At 47.7% G+C, this 25,193-nt stretch overlaps 1 protein-coding gene across 1 annotated transcript in view; it reads right to left on the bottom strand.

Annotated features, from left to right (window-relative positions):
• The window catches only part of nmur1a (neuromedin U receptor 1a), a gene marked incomplete at both ends in the record, with an annotated part of 75,579 nt that extends 51,225 nt beyond the window's left edge, over positions 1-24,354 (bottom strand). The window contains one exon of the mRNA XM_080529740.1: positions 23,422-24,354. Within this exon, the coding sequence (XP_080385866.1) occupies positions 23,422-24,354 (933 nt within the window). The remainder of the gene's footprint in view (positions 1-23,421) is intronic.
• Between the last annotated feature and the right edge of the window lie 839 nt (positions 24,355-25,193).

Genomic DNA, 25,193 nt, shown 5'->3' with positions numbered 1-25,193 from the left:
AGGGTGCCACAGGGGTTGCTGATTCAATTATGTAAAACGTTATTCAAACAAGTTCATCTCTGTCTATTCTTTGCACGTTTATCTTATCAAACAGGCCCAAAAAAGAAGGTTAAAAACCTTCATGTTTTGCAACAGTTATGATTAAACACTAACACTTTTCCATCCATGTTTTTATTCATTTCCATTCATGAATAAAAATCTTATTCATGATCTTATTAAATGTTTATCTATAGATATTCTTATCTTTTTTTTTCTTTTTTTTTATCTGTTTACTATTAATGCTATATGTAAAGCACTTTGAATTCCCCCTGTTGTATGAAATGTGCTATATGGAAGCAATTTACTATGAGATGAAGGGGTTGTGGACTCATTTACCACTGGTACAGGGTTATGGAAAACCCTGTACAGTGGTAAATGAGTCCACAACCCCCGCCCTCGAATGGTAAATTGCTTTTCTACAACAGCCAGCATATAATATAAAAAATAAATACACAGTTGTTAGATTAAATTCATTTATTTACAGTCGTTAATCATTTCAGAATACATATATCCTTCCGCCACAGAATATAGTCCCATAAACAAGATCAACGTTGTTGTTGTTTATTGTTTTTGTTTGCTATGCACCAAGAGGGGAACGCAATTTCAGCCCTCTGTATGTCTGTACATTGGATTGACAATAAAGCTGACTTTGACTGACTTTTGACTTTGACTTCCGTCGGAAACTGAAGACCCATCTTTTCAGGTTACACCTTAACTGCTCCTCCTGAGACATCCACTACCTCCCAGCACGGTGTCTCCTGAGACACCCGCCATGGGTGGGGTCATTAACACTAGAACAACCATGGGTGGGGTCATTAACACTAGAACAGCCGTGGGTGGGGTCATTAACACTAGAACAACCATGGGTGGGGTCATTAACACTAGAACAGCCATGGATGGGGTCATTAACACTAGAACAGCCATGGGTGGGGTCATTAACACTAGAACAACCATGGGTGGGGTCATTTGACCAAGTGAGTAAAACAATTTTTTATACCTTTGCACTTGATCAAATTTCAGGACCCTCCTTTCATGACTTTTCCTAGATATGTGCTTATCAGAATAAGCTAGTATAATGCTATTTTGCAGTTTTTCGGTGTAGGAGGCAGGCTAATTTACAATTTACCATCTGGTGACCTTTGTGTGTAAGTAGCAGATTCCCATTCTAAAGACTATGGTCACATGGTGCTAAGAGTAGGTGAAATAGGCACGGCTGTCCTAGTGTTGATGCTGTTTTCCATGTTTTTTACCCGGAATGATGTACCAGACACTTCCAACTTGTGGAGGGCAGCAGTAATGTATTCTGAAGTGCATTAGTGAGCCCTTGGTTGGTGAACCAATGAGTTACCCTTCTCTTTTTTGCCATTCTCAAATGTCAGACCGATTTATTAAAAGAGGCAAAGAATAGGTCAGAACTCATCCCTGTGGAATTCCTCATATCTTCACTTCACTGAAACCTGTGAAGTGGAAGGTGAGAGAAAAGAGTGATTCATTACCATCGTTACCTTCATTACCAAGTGTTTGTTGCATAAGCAGCTTCAATAAACGATACCCTTATAAACAAGAGACTCATTTGAATGCATGATTTCACGTCTAATTTGAATATAAGTTTCCGGAATATCATGATTGAAGCACTTATTTAAGAATGGAGATAATTAGCTTGTAATTGTCTGCTACCCCGGTGTGTTGTTCACTCTCTGGAATGATGTGCTTTTTGTCTCTCAAGCACTCAAGTTCCACTGCTGTTACATCACAGTGAAATGTTATTTCATTCTTTCATAATAACATAATTTATTTTAAATTCCTTGATCATTTGTATCCCCATAAACTGTAACCTTTACATAACCCATAATTAACGCAGACTTTTTACACGTTTAGTTTATGGAAATGGCGGTGGAAATTTGTTAGGTTTCCTCCATGCATGAATGAATTCAGCAAAATATATCATCTTCTGTAGACTTTATTGGGAGAAGTAGTTTTTTTTGGGGGGGGGGGGGACATTTTAAGAACATTGACCTCATTGTCATGTTCATGAAACCAGTTTGAGACGACTTTTGCTTTGTGACTGGGTGCATTATCATGCTGGAAGTAGCCAGTAGAACATGGGTACATTGTGGCCATGATGGGATGCACATGGTCAGCAACAATACTCAAATAGGCTGTGGTACTCAAAGAGATGATTGATTGGTATTAATGGGCCAAAGTGTGCCAAGAAACCATTCCCCACACCATTACACCACCTGAATGTATGAGAAGGTGTACAGCAGGTGTTCCTAATGAAGTCTTCAGTGAGTGCCTCAAAAACAAGATTTCTGCCTCTCACTGACTCCCCCCCCTCCTGTCACAGACACACACACACACACACACACACACACACACACACACACACACACACACACACACACACACACATATAATGATTGTTCTATTGCTATTTTTACCACTATCGTCAACATAATTTTTGCTTATATTTTGCTGTTTTTTATGTCCTATGCACCAACCACACCAAGTCGATTTCCTTTATGTGCAAATAAACTTGGCAATGAAAACAATTCTGATTCTGTTGATATTCAACAGCAATCATACTGGCTTGAACCATGAAAGTCGGCAGTCTATCACACCCCTCCACGCCCAATAATTGGGAACAAACATACCCAGATGAGGGTTGAAGAAGGTTGAGCACCATTGTGAGAGAGCAGGATGTTCAGTCTGTAGAGCTCTGTTGTAAACGTTTCAACCAACTGAATGTGCAACTAAAACTGTCAGGGTTCAAACCAGAGACCTCTTACATAGATGACCCAAGCGTATATATTCCATTAAACCAACAGAACACTCTTGTTGTTTGAGACATTGGAGTTTACAACTCTCAGACAGCGCTACTCATCACAAGAGCGTGATTCCAAAGCACCTCTATAACATCTACAAAAGAGCTAATCCCCTTTTTCCCCACAATGCACTGCTTCTGAACATAACAGAAGGTCAGAATGAAACTCTTCCACACATTGTTTTATTTCCCACAGTACTTCAACTTTTGATATTTTATATCACCTGTTTGTAGTTGTAATTCTGATTACTTCTACACAGACATCCACTGCTGTTTGACCCCAACCGTTACCAAGCTACTGACCAACAGTCATTCCTCATCACCATGGACACCCTTCCCAACATTCCTGATCCTTCGGTTCATAAACATGATGAATGGGTTGATCTCAGCTGGTCTGTGACATGTACAGCCTTGTTGTTACGCAATGTACATGACCCTTCTGACTATTCAGATGTATGGCATATAGATATGCACTCACTGACTGTGTTATTAGATACATGGCATATAGATATGCACTCACTGACTGTGTTATTAGATACATGGCATATATATATGCACTCACTGACTGTGTTATTAGATACATGGCATATAGATATGCACTCACTTACTGTGTTATTAGGAACACTGTACTCATACTGGGTAGGGCCTCTTTGCTCTCAAAACAACATAAATTCTTTGCGGCATTTCTTCCACAAGATGTTGGAAACACTCATTGAAGACTTGCACTTTCAAGCTGTGAATCTCCTGTTCTACCACATCCCAAAGGAGTTCTATTAGATTCAGATCTGGTGACTGGGAAAGCCATTAAAAAAACACTGACCTCATTATCATATTCATGAAATCAGTTAGAGATGACTTTTGCTTTGTGACTGGGTGCATTATCATGCTGGAAGCAGCCATTAGAAGATGGGTACATTGTGACCATGAAGGGATGCACATGGTCAGCAACAATTCTCAAATAGTCTGGGACATTCAAGCGAAAAAGTGTGCCAAGAAAACATTCCTCACAGCATTACACCACGTGAATGAATGAGAAGGTGAACAGGTGTTCCTAATGAAGTGATCAGTGAGTGTATATCCGACAGCAATCATACTGGCTTGAACCATGAAAGTCGCCAGTCTATCACACCACTCCACGCCCAATAATTGGGAACAAACATACCCAGATGAGGGTTGAAGAAGGTTGAGCACCATTGTGAGAGAGCAGGATGTTCAGTCTGTAGAGCACTGTTGTAAAAGTTTCAACCAACTGAATGTGCAACTAAAACTGTCAGGGTTCAAACCAGGGACCTCTTACATAGATGACCCAAGCGTATATATTCCATTAAACCAAGAGAACACTCTTGTTGTTAGAGACATTGGAGTTTACAACTCTCAGACAGGGCTACTCATCACAAGAGCGTGATTCCAAAGCACCTCTACAACATCTACAACAGAGATCATCCCCTTTTTCCCACAATGCACTGCTTCTGAACATAACAGAAGGTCAGGATGAAACTCTTCCACCTTTGCTTTTATTTTCTCACAGAATTTCAACTTTTGATATCTTATATTACCTGTTTGAAGTAGTAATTCTGATTACTTCTACACAGACATCCACTGCTGTTTGACCCCAACCGTTACCAAGCTACTGACCAACAGTCATTCCTCATCACCATGGACACCCTTCCCGGCATCACTGATCCTTCGGTTCATAAACATGATGAATGGGTTGATCTCAGCTGGTCTGTGACATGTACAGCCTTGTTGTTACGCAATGTACATGACCCTTCTGACTATTCAGATGTATGGCATATAGATATGCACTCACTGGGCAGGGTGTTTCCCCCAGACAGAGCAGTATCCAAAACCATCGAAAGGATCATGTTTACCTTTGTCTGGGGGAGCCAGATGGAAAAACTAAAACGCACCACCCTGTACAAAACAGTGGAGAATGGGGGGAAAGGGGTCCCAGACATCCTAAACATCATTAGGGCACAGGGACTCTCCAACCTCATCAACAACATCAACAACAAAGATAGGAAAGCCAGGTTCTTTGAAATATACTATGCCACACCCATCCTCCGGACACTCAGGGTGACCGCATCAATAAATCACACTGTGCCCTACAGCTGGGACCCCCCTCCAGTCTACAAGATATGGAGGGACTTTGCCTTCAAGACAGGATTGTCCGCGGCTGGGCTGGCCTCATGGAAATACAAAGACATTATGACCTTCATAAGGTCGAAGGAAACCATTACTCACCCCAAGGCCAGCACAGCCGTGGACTCCAAACAGGTATGGAAAAACATTAATCATAAATGTACTAACAATAAACAAAAAGACATTGCCTGGATGGCTGCTCATGGTTGTCTCCCCACTAGGGAATTCTTGCATAGGCGGCACATCGCAACGACTGAGAAATGCCCCCACGGATGCACGGACACAGAACACATTAACCACCTGTTCTGTGAGTGCTCCGTGGCCAGGCGGGTCTGGGCCCTGTTTGTTCCCTCTGTCTCCCTAAACAGCCTGCTGACCCTGCCCCGCTTGACGAGCGAGAACATCCTGTATGGTCCTCCCGGGGGGTGCACAACCCCCCAACTACAACAACAGTGGAGGATCATCAGCGCCGTCAAGCAGGTACTCTGGGAGACGAGGAACATCAGGGTCTATCAGAAACAGAGCGTCCACCTGACAACCCTGAGGAGGAGAATCACCCTCTGCCTCAGGGACCATGCTATTGTTGACTTTAAAAATAACCCGGATCAAGCAAGAGCGGTGTGGGGGGTGGAGAGATGGAAGGACGTCATCCTCTAAATCCCCCCCCCATGCCGCGCCGCATCGCCCAACCCCCCCCCACCCCGGGCCTACCTCACTACACCACCAGTTCCTGCACTATCACCTTCACCACCGTTCCAGCACAAGCCCTGGTCAGCAGTATCACCATCACAAGGACCAGGAGAGGAGCAGCGCACAACACCAACAGGGAAGTTTACTGCACCTTCCACCACCTACACATGTACACAGCACTGACCCACTTCCTACCCTCACCAGAATATCACCACACACAACCCACAGCCGAACCAGCCGTCTCTGCCAGCACCACCAGCACCAGGATGACCAACACCACTGGGTCACAGGGAAGTACTGATCACCCGCCTGACACCAAAATGCACACTACACAAACCATACACACCTCCCTTCTCTCACTCCTGTATCTTTTCAGGCACATGTCATATCCAGCTCTGACACCTACCCAGGCTTCCAGACCCAGGAGCAGAGACCGGCGGGAACCACCACGTCACCCCAGCACCAACCCCAGGTTCCAACTCAGCGACCCCAAACCCCCTGTTCCGGGCCCCCCCCCCCCAACTCCAGGCCCCCAGCTACAGGCCCAGTCCCCTACCCGCCAACCCCCAACCCCCAGCCCGGAACAAGCTGAGAAGAGCCAGGGAGCTTTTTCCCTGGATAAGCTGTGTACAGGTTTTTCGCCTCTGCTTGCCTGCCATGCGCCGAGCTCTCTGGGCCTCTCCTCAGGGGCCTCCGGTCGGCCTGCGTGCTCGATCTGCTCCGCCGCTGGGGCGCCTGGTCCGGCTAGCCTCGTGAAGGGCTACAGGAGTCTGAGCCTGGTGGGCTGGGCCGGATGCGCCGGTGGTGGGGCGGGTCGGGTGAGTCGGGTGTGTGGGGTCCCTCGGGGGAGGGAGGTGGGGGAGCCACGGCTTTGCACTGGTGGGCAAACTGGATAGTAGTCGCTCTACAACTAGAGGGCTGCAGGGGAATTTTTTTCCCGGATGCACAGCGAACAGGTTTTTTACCCCTGCCTCCTACCGACACTGGAACCTGGACACTGAACACTGAACACTGAACATTACACTACACTGGACAATACACTGAACACTGAGCACTTTAGTTAGTTTAATGTTGGTTGTTGTTGAATGTAATGTCTTAAATGTCTGATTGTTTGATTAATTGATTGTATATACGGTGTTGTGTTTTTATAAAAACCAATAAAAAACACCTTGTTGTTACGCAATGTACATGACCCTTCTGACTATTCAGATGTATGGCATATAGATATGCACTCACTGACTGTGTTATTAGATACCTGGCATATAGATATGCACTCACTGACTGTGTTATTAGGAACACTGTACTCATACTGGGTAGGGCCTCTTTGCTCTCAAAACAACATAAATTCTTTGCGGCATTTCTTCCACAAGATGTTGGAAACACTCATTGAAGATTTGTACTTTCAAGCTGTGAATCTCCTGTTCTACCACATCCCAAAGGAGTTCTATTAGATTCAGATCTGGTGACTGGGAAAGCCATTAAAAAACACTGACCTCATTATCATATTCATGAAATCAGTTAGAGATGACTTTTGCTTTGTGACATGGTGCATTATCATGCTGGAAGCAGCCATTGAACCACTGGGATGATAGTTGAGGTTTTCAGGCAGGGTGGGATGGTGGCCTGGGACAGGGACTGGTTGAAGATGTTGGTGAAAACCCCATTAGAAGATGGGTACATTGTGACCATGAAGGGATGCACGTGGTCAGCAACAATACTCAAATAGTCTGGGACATTCAAGCGAAAAAGTGTGCCAAGAAAACATTCCTCACACCATTACACCCGTTCACACAGTCACTTGGAAGAGGCCCCTCTCCAATCTCCAACCCCCCCCCCTCACCAGTTCCAAACCTGCCAGACTTACCAGAACTTTAAAAACTTTAAAAACACTGACTGAATTGATGTGATTGTGAAATGTGACAGATGATATGACAGGATTATGTAACGTAAATAATGTATGGTGAGATGATGATGATAATGTATGACCTACTGTTTGCCTATAACCTGTACCGAAAATGTAAAATCTCAATAAAAGAGAATTTTACTAAAGATTTCCCCCAGACAGAGCAGTATCCAAAACCATCGAAAGGATCATGTTTACCTTTGTCTGGGGGAGCCAGATGGAAAAACTAAAACGCACCACCCTGTACAAAACAGTGGAGAATGAGGGGAAAGGGGTCCCAGACATCCTAAACATCATTAGGGCACAGGGACTCTCCAACCTCATCAACAACATCAACAACAAAGATAGGAAAGCCAGGTTCTTTGAAATATTCTATGCCACACCCATCCTCCGGACACTCAGGGTGACCGCATTAATAAATCACACTGTGCCCTACAGCTGGGACCCCCCTCCAGTCTACAAGATATGGAGGGACTTTGCCTTCAGGACAGGATTGTCCGCGGCTGTGCTGGCCTCATGGAAATACAAAGACATTATGACCTTCATAAGGTCGAAGGAAACCATGACTCACCCCAAGGCCAGCACAGCCGTGGACTCCAAACAGGTATGGAAAAACATTCATCATAAATGTACTAACAATAAACAAAAAGACATTGCCTGGATGGCTGCTCATGGTTGTCTCCCCACTAGGGAATTCTTGCATAGGCGGCACATCGCAAAGACTGAGAAATGCCCCCACGGATGCACGGACACAGAACACATTAACCACCTGTTCTGTGAGTGCTCCGTGGCCAGGCGGGTCTGGGCCCTGTTTGTTCCCTCTGTCTCCCTAAACAGCCTGCTGACCCTGCCCCGCTTGACGGCCGAGAACATCCTGTATGGTCCTCCCGGGGGGTGCACAACCCCCCAACTACAACAACAGTGGAGGATCATCAGCGCCGTCAAGCAGGTACTCTGGGAGACGAGGAACATCAGGGTCTATCAGAAACAGAGCGTCGACCTGACAACCCTGAGGAGGAGAATCACCCTCTTCCTCAGGGACCATGCTATTATTGACTTTAAAAATAACCCGGATCAAGCAAGAGCGGTGTGGGGGGTGGAGAGATGGAAGGACGTCATCCTCTAAACCGCCCCCCCATGCCGCTCTTGCTTGATCATCCACGGATAAAGGCGCTATGTAAGTGCAGTCACTTGTAGTCCACAGAAGGTAGCAAACTACTCAGCATACATAATGGTATTGTATGATGCCAAGGCCATTATATGACCTTCTTTATCTTCCTACACACGGCCATTTTGTGTCTGCCTCTATTGTGCTACCCTCCATAACAGAAGAATTAGCATTCAAATGATGCTATGCTTGGTGATTTTATCCCGCTATCATAAATCTCCCCATTGGAAGCAAATTTGCTGTGTTAGTCAGGGATTAGACAGGGGGCTTGTTTGTGAGGCACACACTGAAGACTTTATTAAGTAAGTAAGTAAGTAAGTAAGTAAAATGTATTTATACAGCACCTTTCCCAGACCAAGGGTAACAAAGTGCTTTACATAACAAGGAAGAAACACAATAAAACATAATACAAGAGCGAAAGCCACAGCAGGTTAAAACAGGCAAACAAGTGAGAATAAAAACAAGTAACAGACAACAGGTGTACAACAACATCACAGGACACAGAAAGACAGGCCCTTGGGGCTATCCAAAAGCCTGTCTATACAAGACAGTCTTTAGCTGTTTTTTAAAAGCCTCGACCGAGCCAGCTGATCTAAGATCCCAGGGCAGAGCATTCCAAAGCCTGGGAGCCACGGTTTGGAATGCTCCATCACCCTAGGTCTTCAGTCTGGCACAGAGGACAACCAACAAACTCTGGTCAGAGGACCTGAGAGACCTACTGGGGCTGTAAGGTTGCAGTAGGTCACAGATGTAAGCAGGTGCCTGACCATGGAGGGCTCTGTAGGTGATGACCAGAACCTTGAAATTAATTATATATTTGATGAGGAGCCAGTGTATGGATGCTAAGATGGGGGTGATGATTTTCTGGACCTAGTCAACAGCCTTGCAGCTGCATGTTGGACCATTAGCCGGCCCAGGATGGATGCGCCGAGGCAGGTGAAAAGGGAATTACAGTAGTCCAATCGGGATGATATAAAGGCATGAATGATCATTTCCAACTCTGCGTGGGATACCACAGACCGGAGCTTAGCAATATTGCACAGATGGAATATCTGTACATCTTCTCATTCATTCATATGGTGTATGATGTAATGGTGTGAGGAATGTTTTCTTGGCACACTTTGGGCCTGTTGATACCAATCAATCATCGCTTGAATGCCACAGCCTATTTGAGTATTGTTGCTGACCACGTGCATCCCTTCATGGACACAATGTACCCATCTTCTAATGGCTGCTTCCAGCATGATAATGCACCATGTCACAAAGCAAAAGTCATCTCTAACTGGTTTCATGAACATTATAATGAGGTCAGTGTTTTTTAATGGCTTTCCCAGTCACCAGATCTGAATCTAATAGGGATGTGGTACCTTTGGGATGTGGTAGAACTAAGAAATAAAACAATGTGTGGAAGAGTTTCATTCTGACCTTCTGTTATGTTCAGAAGCAGTGCATTGTGGGGAAAAGGGGATGATCTCTTTTGTAGATGTTGTAGAGGTGCTTTGGAATCACGCTCTTGTGATGAGTAGCCCTGTCTGAGAGTTGTAAACTCGATTGTCTCTAACAACAAGAGTGTTCTCTTGGTTTAATGGAATATATACGCTTGGGTCATCTATGTAAGAGGTCTCTGTTTTGAACCCTGACAGTTTTAGTTGCACATTCAGTTGGTTTAAACTTTTACAACAGTGCTCTACAGACTGAACATCCTGCTCTCTCACAATGGTGCTCAACCTTCTTCAACCCTCATCTGGGTATGTTTGTTCCCAATTATTGGGCGTGGAGTGGTGTGATAGACTGGCAACTTTCATGGTTCAAGCCAGTATGATTGCTGTCGGATATACACTCACTGATCACTTCATTAGGAACACCTGTTCACCTTCTCATTCATCCACGTGGTGTAATGGTGTGAGGAATGTTTTCTTGGCACACTTTTCGCTTGAATGTCCCAGACTATTTGAGTAATGTTGCTGACCATGTGCATCCCTTCATGGTCACAATGTAGCCATCTTCTAATGGCTGCTTCCAGCATGATAATGCACCCAGTCACAAAGCAAAAGTCGTCTCTAACTGGTTTCATGAATATGATAATAAAGTCATTGTTTTTTAATGGCTTTCCCAGTCACCAGATCTGAATCTAATAGATCTCCTTTGGGATGTGGTAGAACAGGAGATTCACAGCTTGAAAGTGCAAATCTTCAATGAGTGTTTCCAACATCTTGTGGAATAAATGCCACAAAGAATGTATGTTGTTTCGAGAGCAAATGGAAGCCCTACCTAGTATGAGTACAGTGTTCCCAATAACACAGTCAGTGAGTGCATATCTATATGCCATGTATCTAATAACACAGTCAGTGAGTGCACATCTATATGCCATACATCTGAATAGTCAGAAGGGTCATGTACATTGCGTAACAACAAGGCTGTACATGTCACAGACCAGCTGAGATCAACCCATTCATCATGTTTATGAACCGAAGGATCAGTAATGTTGGGAAGGGTGTCCATGCTGATGAGGAATGACTGTTGGTCAGTAGCTTGGTAACGGTTGGGGTCAAACAGCAGTGGATGTCTGTGCAGAAGTAATCAGAATGACAACTTCAAACAGGTAATATAAGATATCAAAAGTTGAAGTACTGTGGGAAATAAAACAATGTGTGGAAGAGTTTCATTCTGACCTTCTGTTATGTTCAAAAGCAGTGCATTGTGGGAAAAAGGGGATGATCTCTTTTGTAGATGTTGGAGAGGTGCTTTGGAATCACGCTCTTGTGATGAGTAGCCCTGTCTGAGAGTTGTAAACTGCAATGTCTTTAACAACAAGAGTGTTCTCTTGGTTTAATGGAATATATACGTTTGGTTCATCTATGTAAGAGGTCTCTGGTTTGAACCCTGACAGTTTTAGTTGAACATTCAGTTGGTTTAAACTTTTACAACAGTGCTCTACAGACTGAACATCCTGCTCTCTCACAATGGTGCTCAACCTTCTTCAACCCTCATCTGGGTATGTTTGTTCACAATTAGTGGAGGTGGAGTGGTGCGATAGACTGGCAACTTTCATGGTTCAAGCCAGTATGATTGCTGTCGGATATACACTCACTGATCACTTCATTAGGAACACCTGTTCACCTTCTCATTCATTCACGTGGTGTAATGGTGTGAGGAATGTTTTCTTGGCACACTTTGGCCCGTTAATACCAATCAATCATCACTTGAATGTCCCAGACTATTTGAGAGTATTGTTGCTGACCATGTGCATCCCTTCATGGACACAATGTCCCCACTCTTCTAATGGCTGCTTCCAGCATGATAATGCTCCATGTCACAAAGCAAAAGTCGTCTCTAACTGATTTCATGAATACGATAATGAGGTCAGTGTTTTTTTAATGGCTTTCCCAGTCACCAGATCTGAATCTAATAGAACTCCTTTGGCATGTGGTAGAACAGGAGATTCACAGCTTGAAAGTGCAAACCTCCAATGAGTGTTTCCAACATCTTGTGGAACCAATGCCACAAATAATTTACATCGTTTTGAGGGCAAATGGAAGCCCTACCCAGTATGAGTACAGTGTTCCTAATAACACAGTCAGTGAGTGCATATCTATATGCCATGTATCTAATAACACAGTCAGTGAGTGCATATCTATATGCCATGTATCTAATAACACAGTCAGTGAGTGCATATCTATATGCCATACATCTGAATAGTCAGAAGGGTCATGTACATTGCGTAACAACAAGGCTGTACATGTCACAGACCAGCTGAGACCAACCCATTCATCATGTTTATGAACCGAAGGATCAGGAATGCTGGGAAGGGTGTCCATGGTGATGAGGAATGACTGTTGGTCAGTAGCTTGGTAACGGTTGGGGTCAAACAGCAGTGGATGTCTGTGTAGAAGTAGTCAGAATTACAACTTCAAACAGGTAATATAAGATATCAAAAGTTGAAGTACTGTGGGAAATAAAACAATGTGTGGAAGAGTTTCATTCTGACCTTCTGTTATGTTCAGAAGCAGTGCATTGTGGGAAAAGGGGATGATCTCTTTTGTAGATGTTGTAGAGGTGCTTTGGAGTCACGCTCTTGTGATGAGTAGCCCTGTCTGAGAGTTGTAAACTCCAATGTCTCAAGCAACAGGAGTGTTCTCTTGGTTTAATGGAATATATACGCTTGGGTCATCTATGTAAGAGGTCCCTGGTTTGAACCCTGACAGTTTTAGTTGCACTAAATTCAGTTGGTTGAAACTTTTACAACAGTGCTCTACAGACTGAACATCCTGCTCTCTCACAATGGTGCTCAACCTCCTTCAACCCTCATCTGGGTATGTTTGTTCCCAATTATTGGGCGTGGAGTGGTGTGATGGACTGCCGACTTTCATGGTTCATGCCAGTATGATTGCTGTTGAATATACACTCACTGATCACTTCATTAGGAACACCTGTTCACCTTCTCATTCATTCACGTGGTGTAATGGTGTGAGGAATGTTTTCTTGGCACACTTTTTCACTTGAATGTCCCAGACTATTTGAGTATTGTTGCTGACCACGTGCATCCCTCCATGGTCACAATGTACCCATCTTCTAATGGCTGCTTCCAGCATGATAATGCACCCAGTCACAAAGCAAAAGTCGTCTCTAACTGGTTTCATGAACATTATAATGAGGTCAGTGTTTTTTAATGGCTTTCCCCGTCACCAGATCTGAATCTAATAGAACTCCTTTGGGATGTGGTAGAACAGGAGATTCACAGATTGAAAGTACAAATCTCCAATGAGTGTTTCCAACATCTTGTGGAAGAAATGCAGCAAAGAATGTATGTTGTTTAGAGAGCAAATGGAAGCCCTACCCAATACTAGTTCAGAGTTCCTAATAACACAGTCAGTGAGTGCATATCTATATGCCATGTATCTAATAACACAGTCAGTGAGTGCATATCTATATGCCATGTATCTAATAACACAGTCAGTGAGTACATATCTATGCCATGTATCTAATAACACAGTCAGAGAGTGCATATCTATATGCCATGTATCTAATCAAGGACCGCAATTGAAATAAGCCAGTGGCTTTCTTGGGTTTTTATCCTTTTAGATGACCTTGTATGTAATATGTACTTTGTAGTGATGGCGAGATGAAGCCGACGCTTCGGAGCGTGTGTCGAGTAACAGAGGAAGATTTTTGTGAAGCGCGTAACGAGGCGTGTGTTGATGACGTATGTGGTAAGAGCGAAGCTTCGCCTTCCGGCCGTACCACGTGACCGATTCGGGAAGTGGCTCGGATTTGGCTCCTCCTCCTCCTCTCGTCATCACAACCCCCCATATCAGAAACTTCGCAGCCTGTGACTCAAGGTAATGTATACTGGATACATTCTAATTGTCTTATTGTATATATTCACTGACACTGACAGCCTGTTTGTCTGTTTTAGGTAACAAACTGTGGCGTCGTTTAGACACCACAGTCCTGCAGGCGAGGACCCAAAATGTAACTGCAAATGCAACAGTGGAGGTCCATACCTACCTGGCTGAACCAAACATCGAAAGGATGCAGAACCCCCTACAGTATTGGGAAGAACACAAACATGTGTATCCCTGTCCCAGGCCACCGTCCCACCCTGCCTGAAAACCTCAACTATCATCCCAGTCCCGAAGAAAAGCACGGTGAGCTGCCTAAACGACTACCGCCCGGTGGCACTCACACCAATCATCATGAAGTGCTTCGAGAAACTAGTCCGGGCCCACATACTCACACGCCTCCCGCCCAACCTGGATCCATACCAGTTCGCCTACAGAGCCCACAGGTCCACAGAGGACGCCATAGCGACGACTCTCCACGCCACTCTATCCCACCTGGAGAGGGGAAACAGCTACGCGAGACTGCTCTTCGTGGACTTCAGCTCCGCCTTTAACACCATCCTTCCAGACAGGCTAGTGACCAAACTACTAGACCTGGGTCTATCACACTCTATATGTGCGTGGATCAAGGACTTCCTGACCGACCGCCCCCAGAGGGTGCGGGTGGGCCCCCACACCTCCACAGCCCTCAGCCTCAGCACTGGGTCACCCCAGGGCTGCGTGCTAAGCCCCATCCTCTACAACCTCTACACCCACGACTTCACCCCCATCCACCCCAGCAACTACATCGTAAAGTTTGCAGACGACACCACCGTGGTGGGATGTATCTCGGGGGGGGACGAGGCGGCGTACAGGGATGAGGTAGAGCAATTGAGCAAGCTGTGCAAGGTAAACAACCTGCTGCTAAACAAGTCAAAGACCCAGGAATTCATCGTAGACTACAGGAGGAAAAAGTCCGAGATCCTGCCCCTGCTCATCGACGGAGAGAGCGTGGATATGGTCTCAAACCTCCGTTTCCTGGGACACATCATGCGGGATGACCTGGCCTGGAAGGACAACACTAAAGGCACCATCAAGAGGGCACAACAGCGGCTATACACCCTGAGATGCCTCAAGAAACAACACAGCAAGCAGGAGATGCTGGTGGCCTTCTACCACGGCGCAGTGGAGAGCATCCTCACCTTCGGCATCTCCAACTGGTACCACAGCTGCACGGCAGCGGAGAGAAGCGATCTACAGAGAGTCGTGAGAACAGCACAGGGGATCACCGGCGCCACCCTCCCCTCTCTGGAGGAGCTGTACAAAACACGCTGTCTCAGGAGGGCCTCCAAGATCTCCAAGGACCCGACCCACCCTGGGCACGAACACTTTGTCAAGCTGCCCTCGAACAGGAGGTACAGGACCCCGGCCGCTAGGACAAACAGACTGAAGGACAGCTTCTACCACAGGGCCGTCAAGGCCCTGAACACAGAAAAGGCCTAAGTTCTGGGCCCAGGACAAGTCCGGACGGATTGTATGGCAGCTAGTGCTGAGGCACAAACATGTACATTTTCAAGCCTGCAAACTGTGACACTTTAAAAAAAAAGTGAAAAAATACTTTCTTGTGAAATATGACAACCCTATTTGACTATCTGTGCAGTATAGTACAGTGGATTGTGTACATAGCCTCTATTGATGTAAACCAGCTCCTTACCTTCTTGTGATTTTATGCATCTATGCTTTTTCCAAAATGTGTTTCTTTTTCCTTTCTTAAACACCAGGGGAGCCTCCCCTCCTAAATTTCGTTGTTTGGTACCTGTACTGTAACAATGACAATTAAAGTCTATCTATCTATCTAATTTGTATAAACTTGCCGTTAATTATCTATGTACCCCAGCTTCATCTGTGCCCTGTGAAAGGATATTTTCAAAAGCAGGTGAAATCGTCTCAAAAAAAAGAAACCGCCTGAAGCCCAGCACTGTGGGGAAATTGTTATTTTTAAATAAAAATGAATAAAATGTTGTTGTTCCTAGTAACACAAGCACATTTATTCAATTCAAAGCTTCACACACCAAATCCACGGTGTCATTATCACTCTGCCTGCTATACATTTATTGTCCACTTGATGGCGCAGTAGAGCAAATGAAGCAACATGAAGCTTCGGTCCAAGTGTGACGCAATTTGATGGAAAGCTTCAACAGTTCAAGAAGCTTCATCTCGCCATCACTAGGTCATGTACATTGCGTAACAACAAGGCTGTACATGTCACAGACCAGCTGAGATCAACCCATTCATCATGTTTATGAACCGAAGGATCAGGAATGTTGGGAAGGGTGTCCATGGTGATGAGGAATGACTGTTGGTCAGTAGCTTGGTAACGGTTGGGGTCAAACAGCAGTGGTTGTCTGTGTAGAAGTAATCAGAATTACAACTTCAAACAGGTAATATAAGATATCAAAAGTAGAAGTACTGTGGGAAATAAAACAATGTGTGGAAGAGTTTCATTCTGACCTTCTGTTATGTTCAGAAGCAGTGCATTGTGGGAAAAAGGGGATCTCTTTTGTAGATTTTGTAGAGGTGCTTTGGAATCACGCTCTTGTGATGAGTAGCCCTGTCTGAGAGTTGTAAACTCCAGTGTCTCAAACCACAAGAGTGTTCTCTTGGTTTAATGGGATATTTACGTTTGGGTCATCTATGTAAGAGGTCGCACTAAATTCCGTTGGTTGAAACTTTTACAAGAGTGCTCTACAGACTGAACATCCTGCTCTCTCACAATGGTGCTCAAACTTCTGCAACCCTCATATGTTTGTTCCCAATTATTGGGCGTGGAGTGCTGTGATGGACTGCCGACTTTCATGGTTCAAGCCAGTATGATTGCTGTCGGATATACACTCACTGATCACTTCATTAGGAACACCTGTGACTTGACTTATGTCGTTGGATCTCTTGCAGAGCAAAGGCCATCAACGACTCTTCTCCATCCATCACGGCTCTGGGCTTTCTTCTCCACCTCTCCCCAGCTGGTACCCTGCCTCTTCAACTCCGCCTCAGAGTCCCGCCTCCAGCTGTTTCTGGGCCTTCCTCTTTTCCGCTTTCCCTGTGGGTTCCATGTCAGGGCCTGTCGTGTGATGGTAGCTGCTGGTTTGCGCAGGGTGTGACCAATCCATCCCCACTTCCGTCTCCTGATCTGGCTCTCTACTGGCTCCTGGCTCCCTCTCTGCCACAGTTCCTTATTACTGATTTTATCTGGCCACCTGATTTTGAAGATGCGCCTCAGACAGATGTTGATGAAAGTCTGGATTTTCTGCAATGTTTTCTTTGTCATTCTCCATGTTTCTGAGCCATAGAGAAGGACACTTTTAACATTAGAGTTAAAGGTGTTTTTTATTGGTTTTTATAAAAACGCAACACCGTGTATACAATCAATTAATCAAACAATCAGACATTTAAGACATTACATTCAACAACAACCAACATTAAACTAACTAAAGTGCTCAGTGTTCAGTGTATTGTCCAGTGTAGTGTAATGTTCAGTGTTCAGTGTTCAGTGTCCAGGTTCCAGTGTCGGTAGGAGGCAGGGGTAAAAAACCTGTTCGCTGTGCATCCGGGAAAAAAATTCCCCTGCAGCCCTCTAGTTGTAGAGCGACTACTATCCAGTTTGCCCACCAGTGCAAAGCCGTGGCTCCCCCACCTCCCTCCCCCGAGGGACCCCACACACCCGACTCACCCGACCCGCCCCACCACCGGCGCATCCGGCCCAGCCCACCAGGCTCAGACTCCTGTAGCCCTTCACGAGGCTAGCCGGACCAGGCGCCCCAGCGGCGGAGCAGATCGAGCACGCAGGCCGACCGTAGGCCCCTGAGCAGAGGCCCAGAGAGCTCGGCGCATGGCAGGCAAGCAGAGGCGAAAAACCTGTACACAGCTTATCCAGGGAAAAAGCTCCCTGGCTCTTCTCAGCTTGTTCCGGGCTGGGGGTTGGGGGTTGGCGGGTAGGGGACTGGGCCTGTAGCTGGGGGCCTGGAGTTGGGGGGGGGTGGCCCGGAACAGGGGGTTTGGGGTCGCTGAGTTGGAACCTGGGGTTGGTGCTGGGGTGACGTGGTGGTTCCCGCCGGTCTCTGCTCCTGGGTCTGGAAGCCTGGGTAGGTGTCAGAGCTGGATATGACATGTGCCTGAAAAGATACAGGAGTGAGAGAAGGGAGGTGTGCATGGTTTGTGTAGTGTGCATTTTGGTGTCAGGCGGGTGATCAGTACTTCCCTGTGACCCAGTGGTGTTGGTCATCCTGGTGCTGGTGGTGCTGGCAGAGACGGCTGGTTCGGCTGTGGGTTGTGTGTGGTGATATTCTGGTGAGGGTAGGAAGTGGGTCAGTGCTGTGTACATGTGTAGGTGGTGGAAGGTGCAGTAAACTTCCCTGTTGGTGTTGTGCGCTGCTCCTCTCCTGGTCCTTGTGATGGTGATACTGCTGACCAGGGCTTGTGCTGGAACGGTGGTGAAGGTGATAGTGCAGGAACTGGTGGTGTAGTGAGGTAGGCCCGGGGTGGGGGGGGGTTGGTCGATGCGGGGCGGCATGGGGGGGGGTTTAGAGGATGACGTCCTTCCATCTCTCCACCCCCCACACCGCTCTTGCTTGATCCGGGTTATTTTTAAAGTCAACAATAGCATGGTCCCTGAGGCAGAGGGTGATTCTCCTCCTCAGGGTTGTCAGGTGGACGCTCTGTTTCTGATAGACCCTGATGTTCCTCGTCTCCCAGAGTACCTGCTTGACGGCGCTGATGATCCTCCACTCTTGTTGTAGTTGGGGGGTTGTGCACCCCCCGGGAGGACCATACAGGATGTTCTCGCCCGTCAAGCGGGGCAGGGTCAGCAGGCTGTTTAGGGAGACAGAGGGAACAAACAGGGCCCAGACCCGCCTGGCCACGGGGCACTCACAGAACAGGTGGTTAATGTGTTCTGTGTCCGTGCATCCGTGGGGGCATTTCTCAGTCGTTGCGATGTGCCGCCTATGCAAGAATTCCCTAGTGGGGAGACAACCATGAGCAGCCATCCAGGCAATGTCTTTTTGTTTATTGTTAGTACATTTATGATTAATGTTTTTCCATACCTGTTTGGAGTCCACGGCTGTGCTGGCCTTGGGGTGAGTAATGGTTTCCTTCGACCTTATGAAGGTCATAATGTCTTTGTATTTCCATGAGGCCAGCCCAGCCGCGGACAATCCTGTCTTGAAGGCAAAGTCCCTCCATATCTTGTAGACAGGAGGGGGGTCCCAGCTGTAGGGCACAGTGTGATTTATTGATGCGGTCACCCTGAGTGTCCGGAGGATGGGTGTGGCATAGTATATTTCAAAGAACCTGGCTTTCCTATCTTTGTTGTTGATGTTGTTGATGAGGTTGGAGAGTCCCTGTGCCCTAATGATGTTTAGGATGTCTGGGACCCCTTTCCCCCCATTCTCCACTGTTTTGTACAGGGTGGTGCGTTTTAGTTTTTCCATCTGGCTCCCCCAGACAAAGGTAAACATGATCCTTTCGATGGTTTTGGATACTGCTCTGTCTGGGGGAAACACCCTGCCCAGGTAAAGGAGAATGGGAAGAACAATAGCCTTCAGGACCAGGATCTTGCCTGTCATTGTGAGAGGCCGTGCACTCCACTCACAGATCTTCTTTTGGACCTGGCGGATGGTCTCCTTCCAGCTGCCGGAGGCTCCTCCATCTTTCTGGTAGGTGATCCCCAGCAGCTTAATGTTTTCCGTCTTTACAGGGAAGGAGGTTGCCAGGTTCTCCTGCCAGTGCTGCGACAGAAACAGCTCACACTTACCCCTATTGATCAGGGCGCCCGTGGCTGCACAGTAGTCCTCCACCACTTTCGTTGCTGTGGAAATGGAGCGACTATCCGTGCCGACGATGGTAATGTCGTCCATGTACGCCACCACCTTGAGCCTCTCCCCCCGGGCCCCTGGTAGAGGGTAGCCCATGATGTTGGGGGAGCTCCTGATCTTCCGTAGGAACGGCTCCAGGTAGATGACGTACAGTAGAGGGGCCAAGGGGCATCCCTGCCGTACTCCAGCTTTGATGGGGAAGGGGTCTGTCAACTGGTTGTTGATCCGAACTCTGCTCGTGATGTTGTTGTAGCAGAGTTCGGTCCAGTTGAGCAGGTGCTGGGGGAAGTTCATGCCTCTCAGCACCCTCTGCAGGAAACCATGGTTAACCCTGTCAAAGGCCTTCTCCTGATCCAGGCTGAGAAGGCCTAAAGGGGACCTCCGCTCCTGGGAGTGCAGGATGAGGTCTCTCACCAGGAGCAGGTTGTCGTTGATGGACCTACCGGGGACGCTACAGGTCTGGTCAGGGGCTATAACTGAGGGGAGGAGGGTTTGAAACCGTTGGGTGAGGGCTTTTGTCATGATTTTATAGTCCACTGGGAGGAGATTGATGGGGCGCCAGTTCCGGAGGTCCTTGAGGTCCCCTTTCTTGGGGATCAGTGTGACCGTACTCTGTCTCATTGACTCTCCAAGCCTCCCTTCCCTGTAGACGGCTTTGAAGACCTCCGCCAAGTCCTCCTTGAGGAGATCCCAGAGAGTCTTGTAGAACTCTGCTGGGATCCCATCCGGTCCAGGGGCCTTGTGTGTATTCAAGGAGTGCACGGCCCGGGTGAGCTCCTCCGTGGTCAGCTCTGGGTTCTCACTCTCACCACCCTCGGGGACCCGGTCCAGACCATCCAGGAAGGTGGCCATGAGAGTCTCGTCGGTTGTCTTGATGTTGTAGAGACTCTCGTAGAACTCTCTTGCCACCCCCGGGATGTTGCCTCTGTCTGACACGGTGTCCCCATTGGTGTCGTATAGGGACAGGATAGGCTTGTGTTTTGACCGTGCCTTGCGGAAGAAGTGGCGTGTGCATTTCTCCTCCTCCTCCAGGCCCTGGAGTTTTTCCCTGAACTGTTTCTTTTGTTGTTGCTCCCGGTAGAGGGTGGCAAGGTGTTGTTTGGTCTCAGCCAGTTCTCGGGCCACATCCAGACCACCCAGTTGTAGGAGACTTAGGCGTTGGAGGGCCGCGTTGTGGTGTTGAAACCTGGCCCTCTGTTCTGCCGCTTTCCTCCTTCCGACTGACCCGAAGTAGCCCTTTGTCCTGGCCTTAACCATCTCCCACCACTCTATCGGGGAGTCGAACAGTTCTTTTAGGGTCCTCCACTCCAGGTAGCGCCTGGAGAAGGAATGCACCACTGTTGGGTCCTGAAGGATCGATGTATTCATCCTCCAGGTACCCCTACCCGCTCTTGTTTGGCCATCCCATTCCAGGGACACTGTCAACATCCTGTGGTCCGAGAAGTGGGCCGCCTGGCTGGTCAGGGTTCCCATCCTCAGACCTGGCGAGAGCAAGAACATGTCTATCCTGGAGGAAGAATTCCCGGAGGAACTCACCCTTGTGTGTGTCGGCGGGGAGGTGCCACCGGCGTCTACCAGTTGGAAGTCGTCTATGATGGACTGAAGTTCTGTAGTGGATCGGTCTCTCCTGGGCCTGCTGCGGTCCTCATCCCGGAGGGCACAGTTGAAATCTCCCCCCACTAGGACTGGTGTGGGGATGAGGAGGAGAGACCGAAGTTTCTTGAAAAGGGAGACTCTCTTGGCCACGTTGGTTGGGCCGTACACATTGATGACCCTCAGCGGCGAACCCTGGATCTCTAGGTCCAGAACCAGGATTCGCCCGCTCTCTACAACCTCCCCCTTTTTGGTCTGCAGAAAAGGGTTGGCCACCAAAATGCCGACCCCATCAGCTCTATCAATGTTTGAGCCTGACCAGAGAGAGTCCCCCCGTGTCCATTCCTCCTCCAGGGTGGCGTCCATCTCCTTGAATGGGATGGCGCACTCCTGGAGGATATACATGTCTGACTGATGTTGGGTGATGTACTGGTAGACGACCTCCCGTTTGTCTGGTTGCCGGAGGCTTCTGGTGTTGAGAGATGAGATTGTTATCCTCATGGTTCTTGGATTTGGTTTGTTCCAATTTTTGCTAAGTTATTGCACATGAGGTTGAGGCCCTCCAATGGGTCGTTGGGGGCCAGATAGTGTGGTACCTCCCCTTGGCTGCTCATGGTGTGGGGGTTGTCTCCCCTCTGACTGCCTGGTGGCCTCCGTATCTGTGTTGTTGATGAGGTGATTTTCGGTGGCCCGTACGGTCCGGTGAGCATGGACTGGGGGTGGCTGGTGGGCTGTGCAGGGTGAGGAGCATGTGATGACTGGAGAGAGGAAGAGGGTGGGGAGGAGGGTTTGGGGGGGGGAGCCGGCTTACCTGTATGGCGTTGGGGTTTGGGTTCTGGAGTAGTCTTTTTGTCTGGTTTTTTCCGGATTGCCTTTTTTTGTGGTCTTTTGCGTTTTGGTTGAGCCAAGCTCCAGTCATTTTCACTGTCTGATTGGGAGGGGAGGTGGATCTGCGGTGTGCTGCTGGTGGCTATCTCAATAGAGGCCGGCTCCCCCTTCATGGTGTTTTTGCAGGGGGTGGAGGTGGCCATGGGGTTTAGGAGGGGGTGGGTGTTGAGGTTGTCTGTAGGGGGTGCTGGGACGGTTGGTTCCTCTCCTTCTCCTTCTCCGTCGCTCGAGCTCTGATCGTCCCCTCTATCGCTCGGGCGCCGGTCCTCCTCCGTCTCTCCCTTCTCTTCCTCCATGTTGGGTGTGGGTTGGGGTGTGGGTTGGGGTGGGGGTTGGGGTGGGGGTTGGGGTGTGGGTTGGGGTGGGGGTGGGGGTTGGGGTGGTGGTTGGTTGGATTTATAGCCCCGGGCTCTACTTGCATAGGAACTTGGGCAGTCACGGTAAAGATGCCCCTGTCCCCCGCCCAGGTTGCAAGGTCTGGTCGTGGTGCACTCCGACGTCGGGTGGTCTTGGCGGCAGATTTTACATACCACGGCCTTGCAGGCCGCTGCCAGATGGCCCAATTGGCCGCAGTTCCTGCAGAGCTTCGGCATACCGTAGTAGTAGACGGAGCCCCTGTTGTTCCCCAGGTTGATGGTGCTGGGGATATGTTGGACTCCGCCTATCCCCTCCGGGTCCGGACGGAGTTGCACCAGCCATTTCTTGGCCCCCGTCCACACTCCGTCTTCATCCAGGACCATCCGGGCCCCCGATTTAAGGGTGGCATGACGGTGTAGCCACACCTCAATATCATATTCCTGAATCACCTCATTGTGGAATTGAATTGTGACCACTTTTGATTCTAAATCCGTTAGTGGGTGGGCTGTAAAACGGTTAAGTGGGGGTTTGTGTTCATTAATCCTATGAAAGGTCCAGAATTCCTCTAACAGTTGGGGGGTTTTAAAGCTCACTTCAAAACATTCATTCGGCCCAGGGGGCTTCACCAGCCTCTTCAACTCCGCCTCAGAGTCCCGCCTCCAGCTGTTTCTGGGCCTTCCTCTTTTCCGCTTTCCCTGTGGGTTCCATGTCAGGGCCTGTCGTGTGATGGTAGCTGCTGGTTTGCGCAGGGTGTGACCAATCCATCCCCACTTCCGTCTCCTGATCTGGCTCTCTACTGGCTCCTGGCTCCCTCTCTGCCACAGTTCCTTATTACTGATTTTATCTGGCCACCTGATTTTGAAGATGCGCCTCAGACAGATGTTGATGAAAGTCTGGATTTTCTGCAATGTTTTCTTTGTCATTCTCCATGTTTCTGAGCCATAGAGAAGGACACTTTTAACATTAGAGTTAAAGATGCGCACCTTCGTTGGAGTAACTATTTCCCTTGAGGCCCAGATGTTCTTCAGGATGATAAAGGCTGCTCTGGCTTTGCCTACCCTAGCAGTGACATCACTGTCTGTGCCACCCTGCTTGTCAATGACGCTGCCAAGGTAGGTGAAGGAGTCAACTTCTCTGATGGGTCTGTCGTCTATGATGACGGGGGTGGTGTTCGGGGTGTTAATCCTCATCAGTTTGGTCTTTTCCTTGTTCATCCTGAGGCCTGCTGCAAGGGATGTGATTGAAAGCTGGGTGGTCTTGTCCTGCATGTGGTTATAGCTGTGTGACAGGAGTGCCAGGTCGTCAGCAAAATCAAGGTCATCAAGCTGTGACCAGAGGGTCCACTGTATTTCTTCCTTCTTGCCCGCTGTGATGGTCTTCATTATCCAGTCTATGACCAGGAGGAACAAGAAGGGTGACAGTAGACATCCCTGTCGCACTCCGGTCTTGACCTCGAAACTGTCTGACGTCTGGCCTGCATGTAAGACCCTGCAAGTCATTCCCTGGTAGGTGTTCTGGACCAGGGAGATGATCTTCTCAGGGACTCCGTAGTGCCTCATTAGTTTCCACAGTGTCTCTCTGTCCACGCTATCAAAGGCCTTTTCGTAATCTACGAAATGTATGAATAGGGAGGAGTTCCACTCTATAGATTGTTCCACTGTGATGCGTAGTGTGGCAATCTGGTCGGCACAGGATCTGTTACTCCTAAAACCTGCCTGCTGGTCTCGAAGTAGGGGATCAACTGCAGTTCTCATTCTCTCCAGTAACACTCTGTTCAGGACTTTGCCTGGTACTGAAAGAAGCATGATTCCCCTGTAGTTGTTGCAGCAGGTTAGGTCTCCTTTCTTTGGAATTTTGATAATAACTCCTTCCTTCCAGTTTTCCGGCACCCTCTCCTCCTCCCAGCTGAGATCAACCCATTCATCATGTTTATGAACCGAAGGATCAGGAATGCTGGGAAGGGTGTCCATGGTGATGAGGAATGACTGTTGGTCAGTAGCTTGGTAACGGTTGGGGTCAAACAGCAGTGGATGTCTGTGTAGAAGTAATCAGAATTACAACTTCAAACAGGTAATATAAGATATCAAAAGTAGAAGTACTGTGGGAAATAAAACAATGTGTGGAAGAGTTTCATTCTGACCTTCTGTTATGTTCAGAAGCAGTGCATTGTGGGAAAAAGGGGTTGATCTCTTTTGTAGATGTTGTAGAGGTGCTTTGGAGTCACGCTCTTGTGATGAGTAGCCCTGTCTGAGAGTTGTAAACTCCAATGTCTCTAACAACAAGAGTGTTCTGTTGGTTTAATGGAATATATACGCTTGGGTCATCTATGTAAGAGGTTTGAACCCTCACAGTTTTAGTTGCACATTCATTTGGTTGAAAAAGCGGTACACACTGAACA

Source organism: Nansenia antarctica, assembly GCF_963989245.1.
Source record: "Nansenia antarctica genome assembly, chromosome: 1".
Lineage (NCBI taxonomy): Eukaryota > Metazoa > Chordata > Actinopteri > Argentiniformes > Microstomatidae > Nansenia > Nansenia antarctica.
This window is presented reverse-complemented; position numbering and strand designations above follow the sequence as displayed.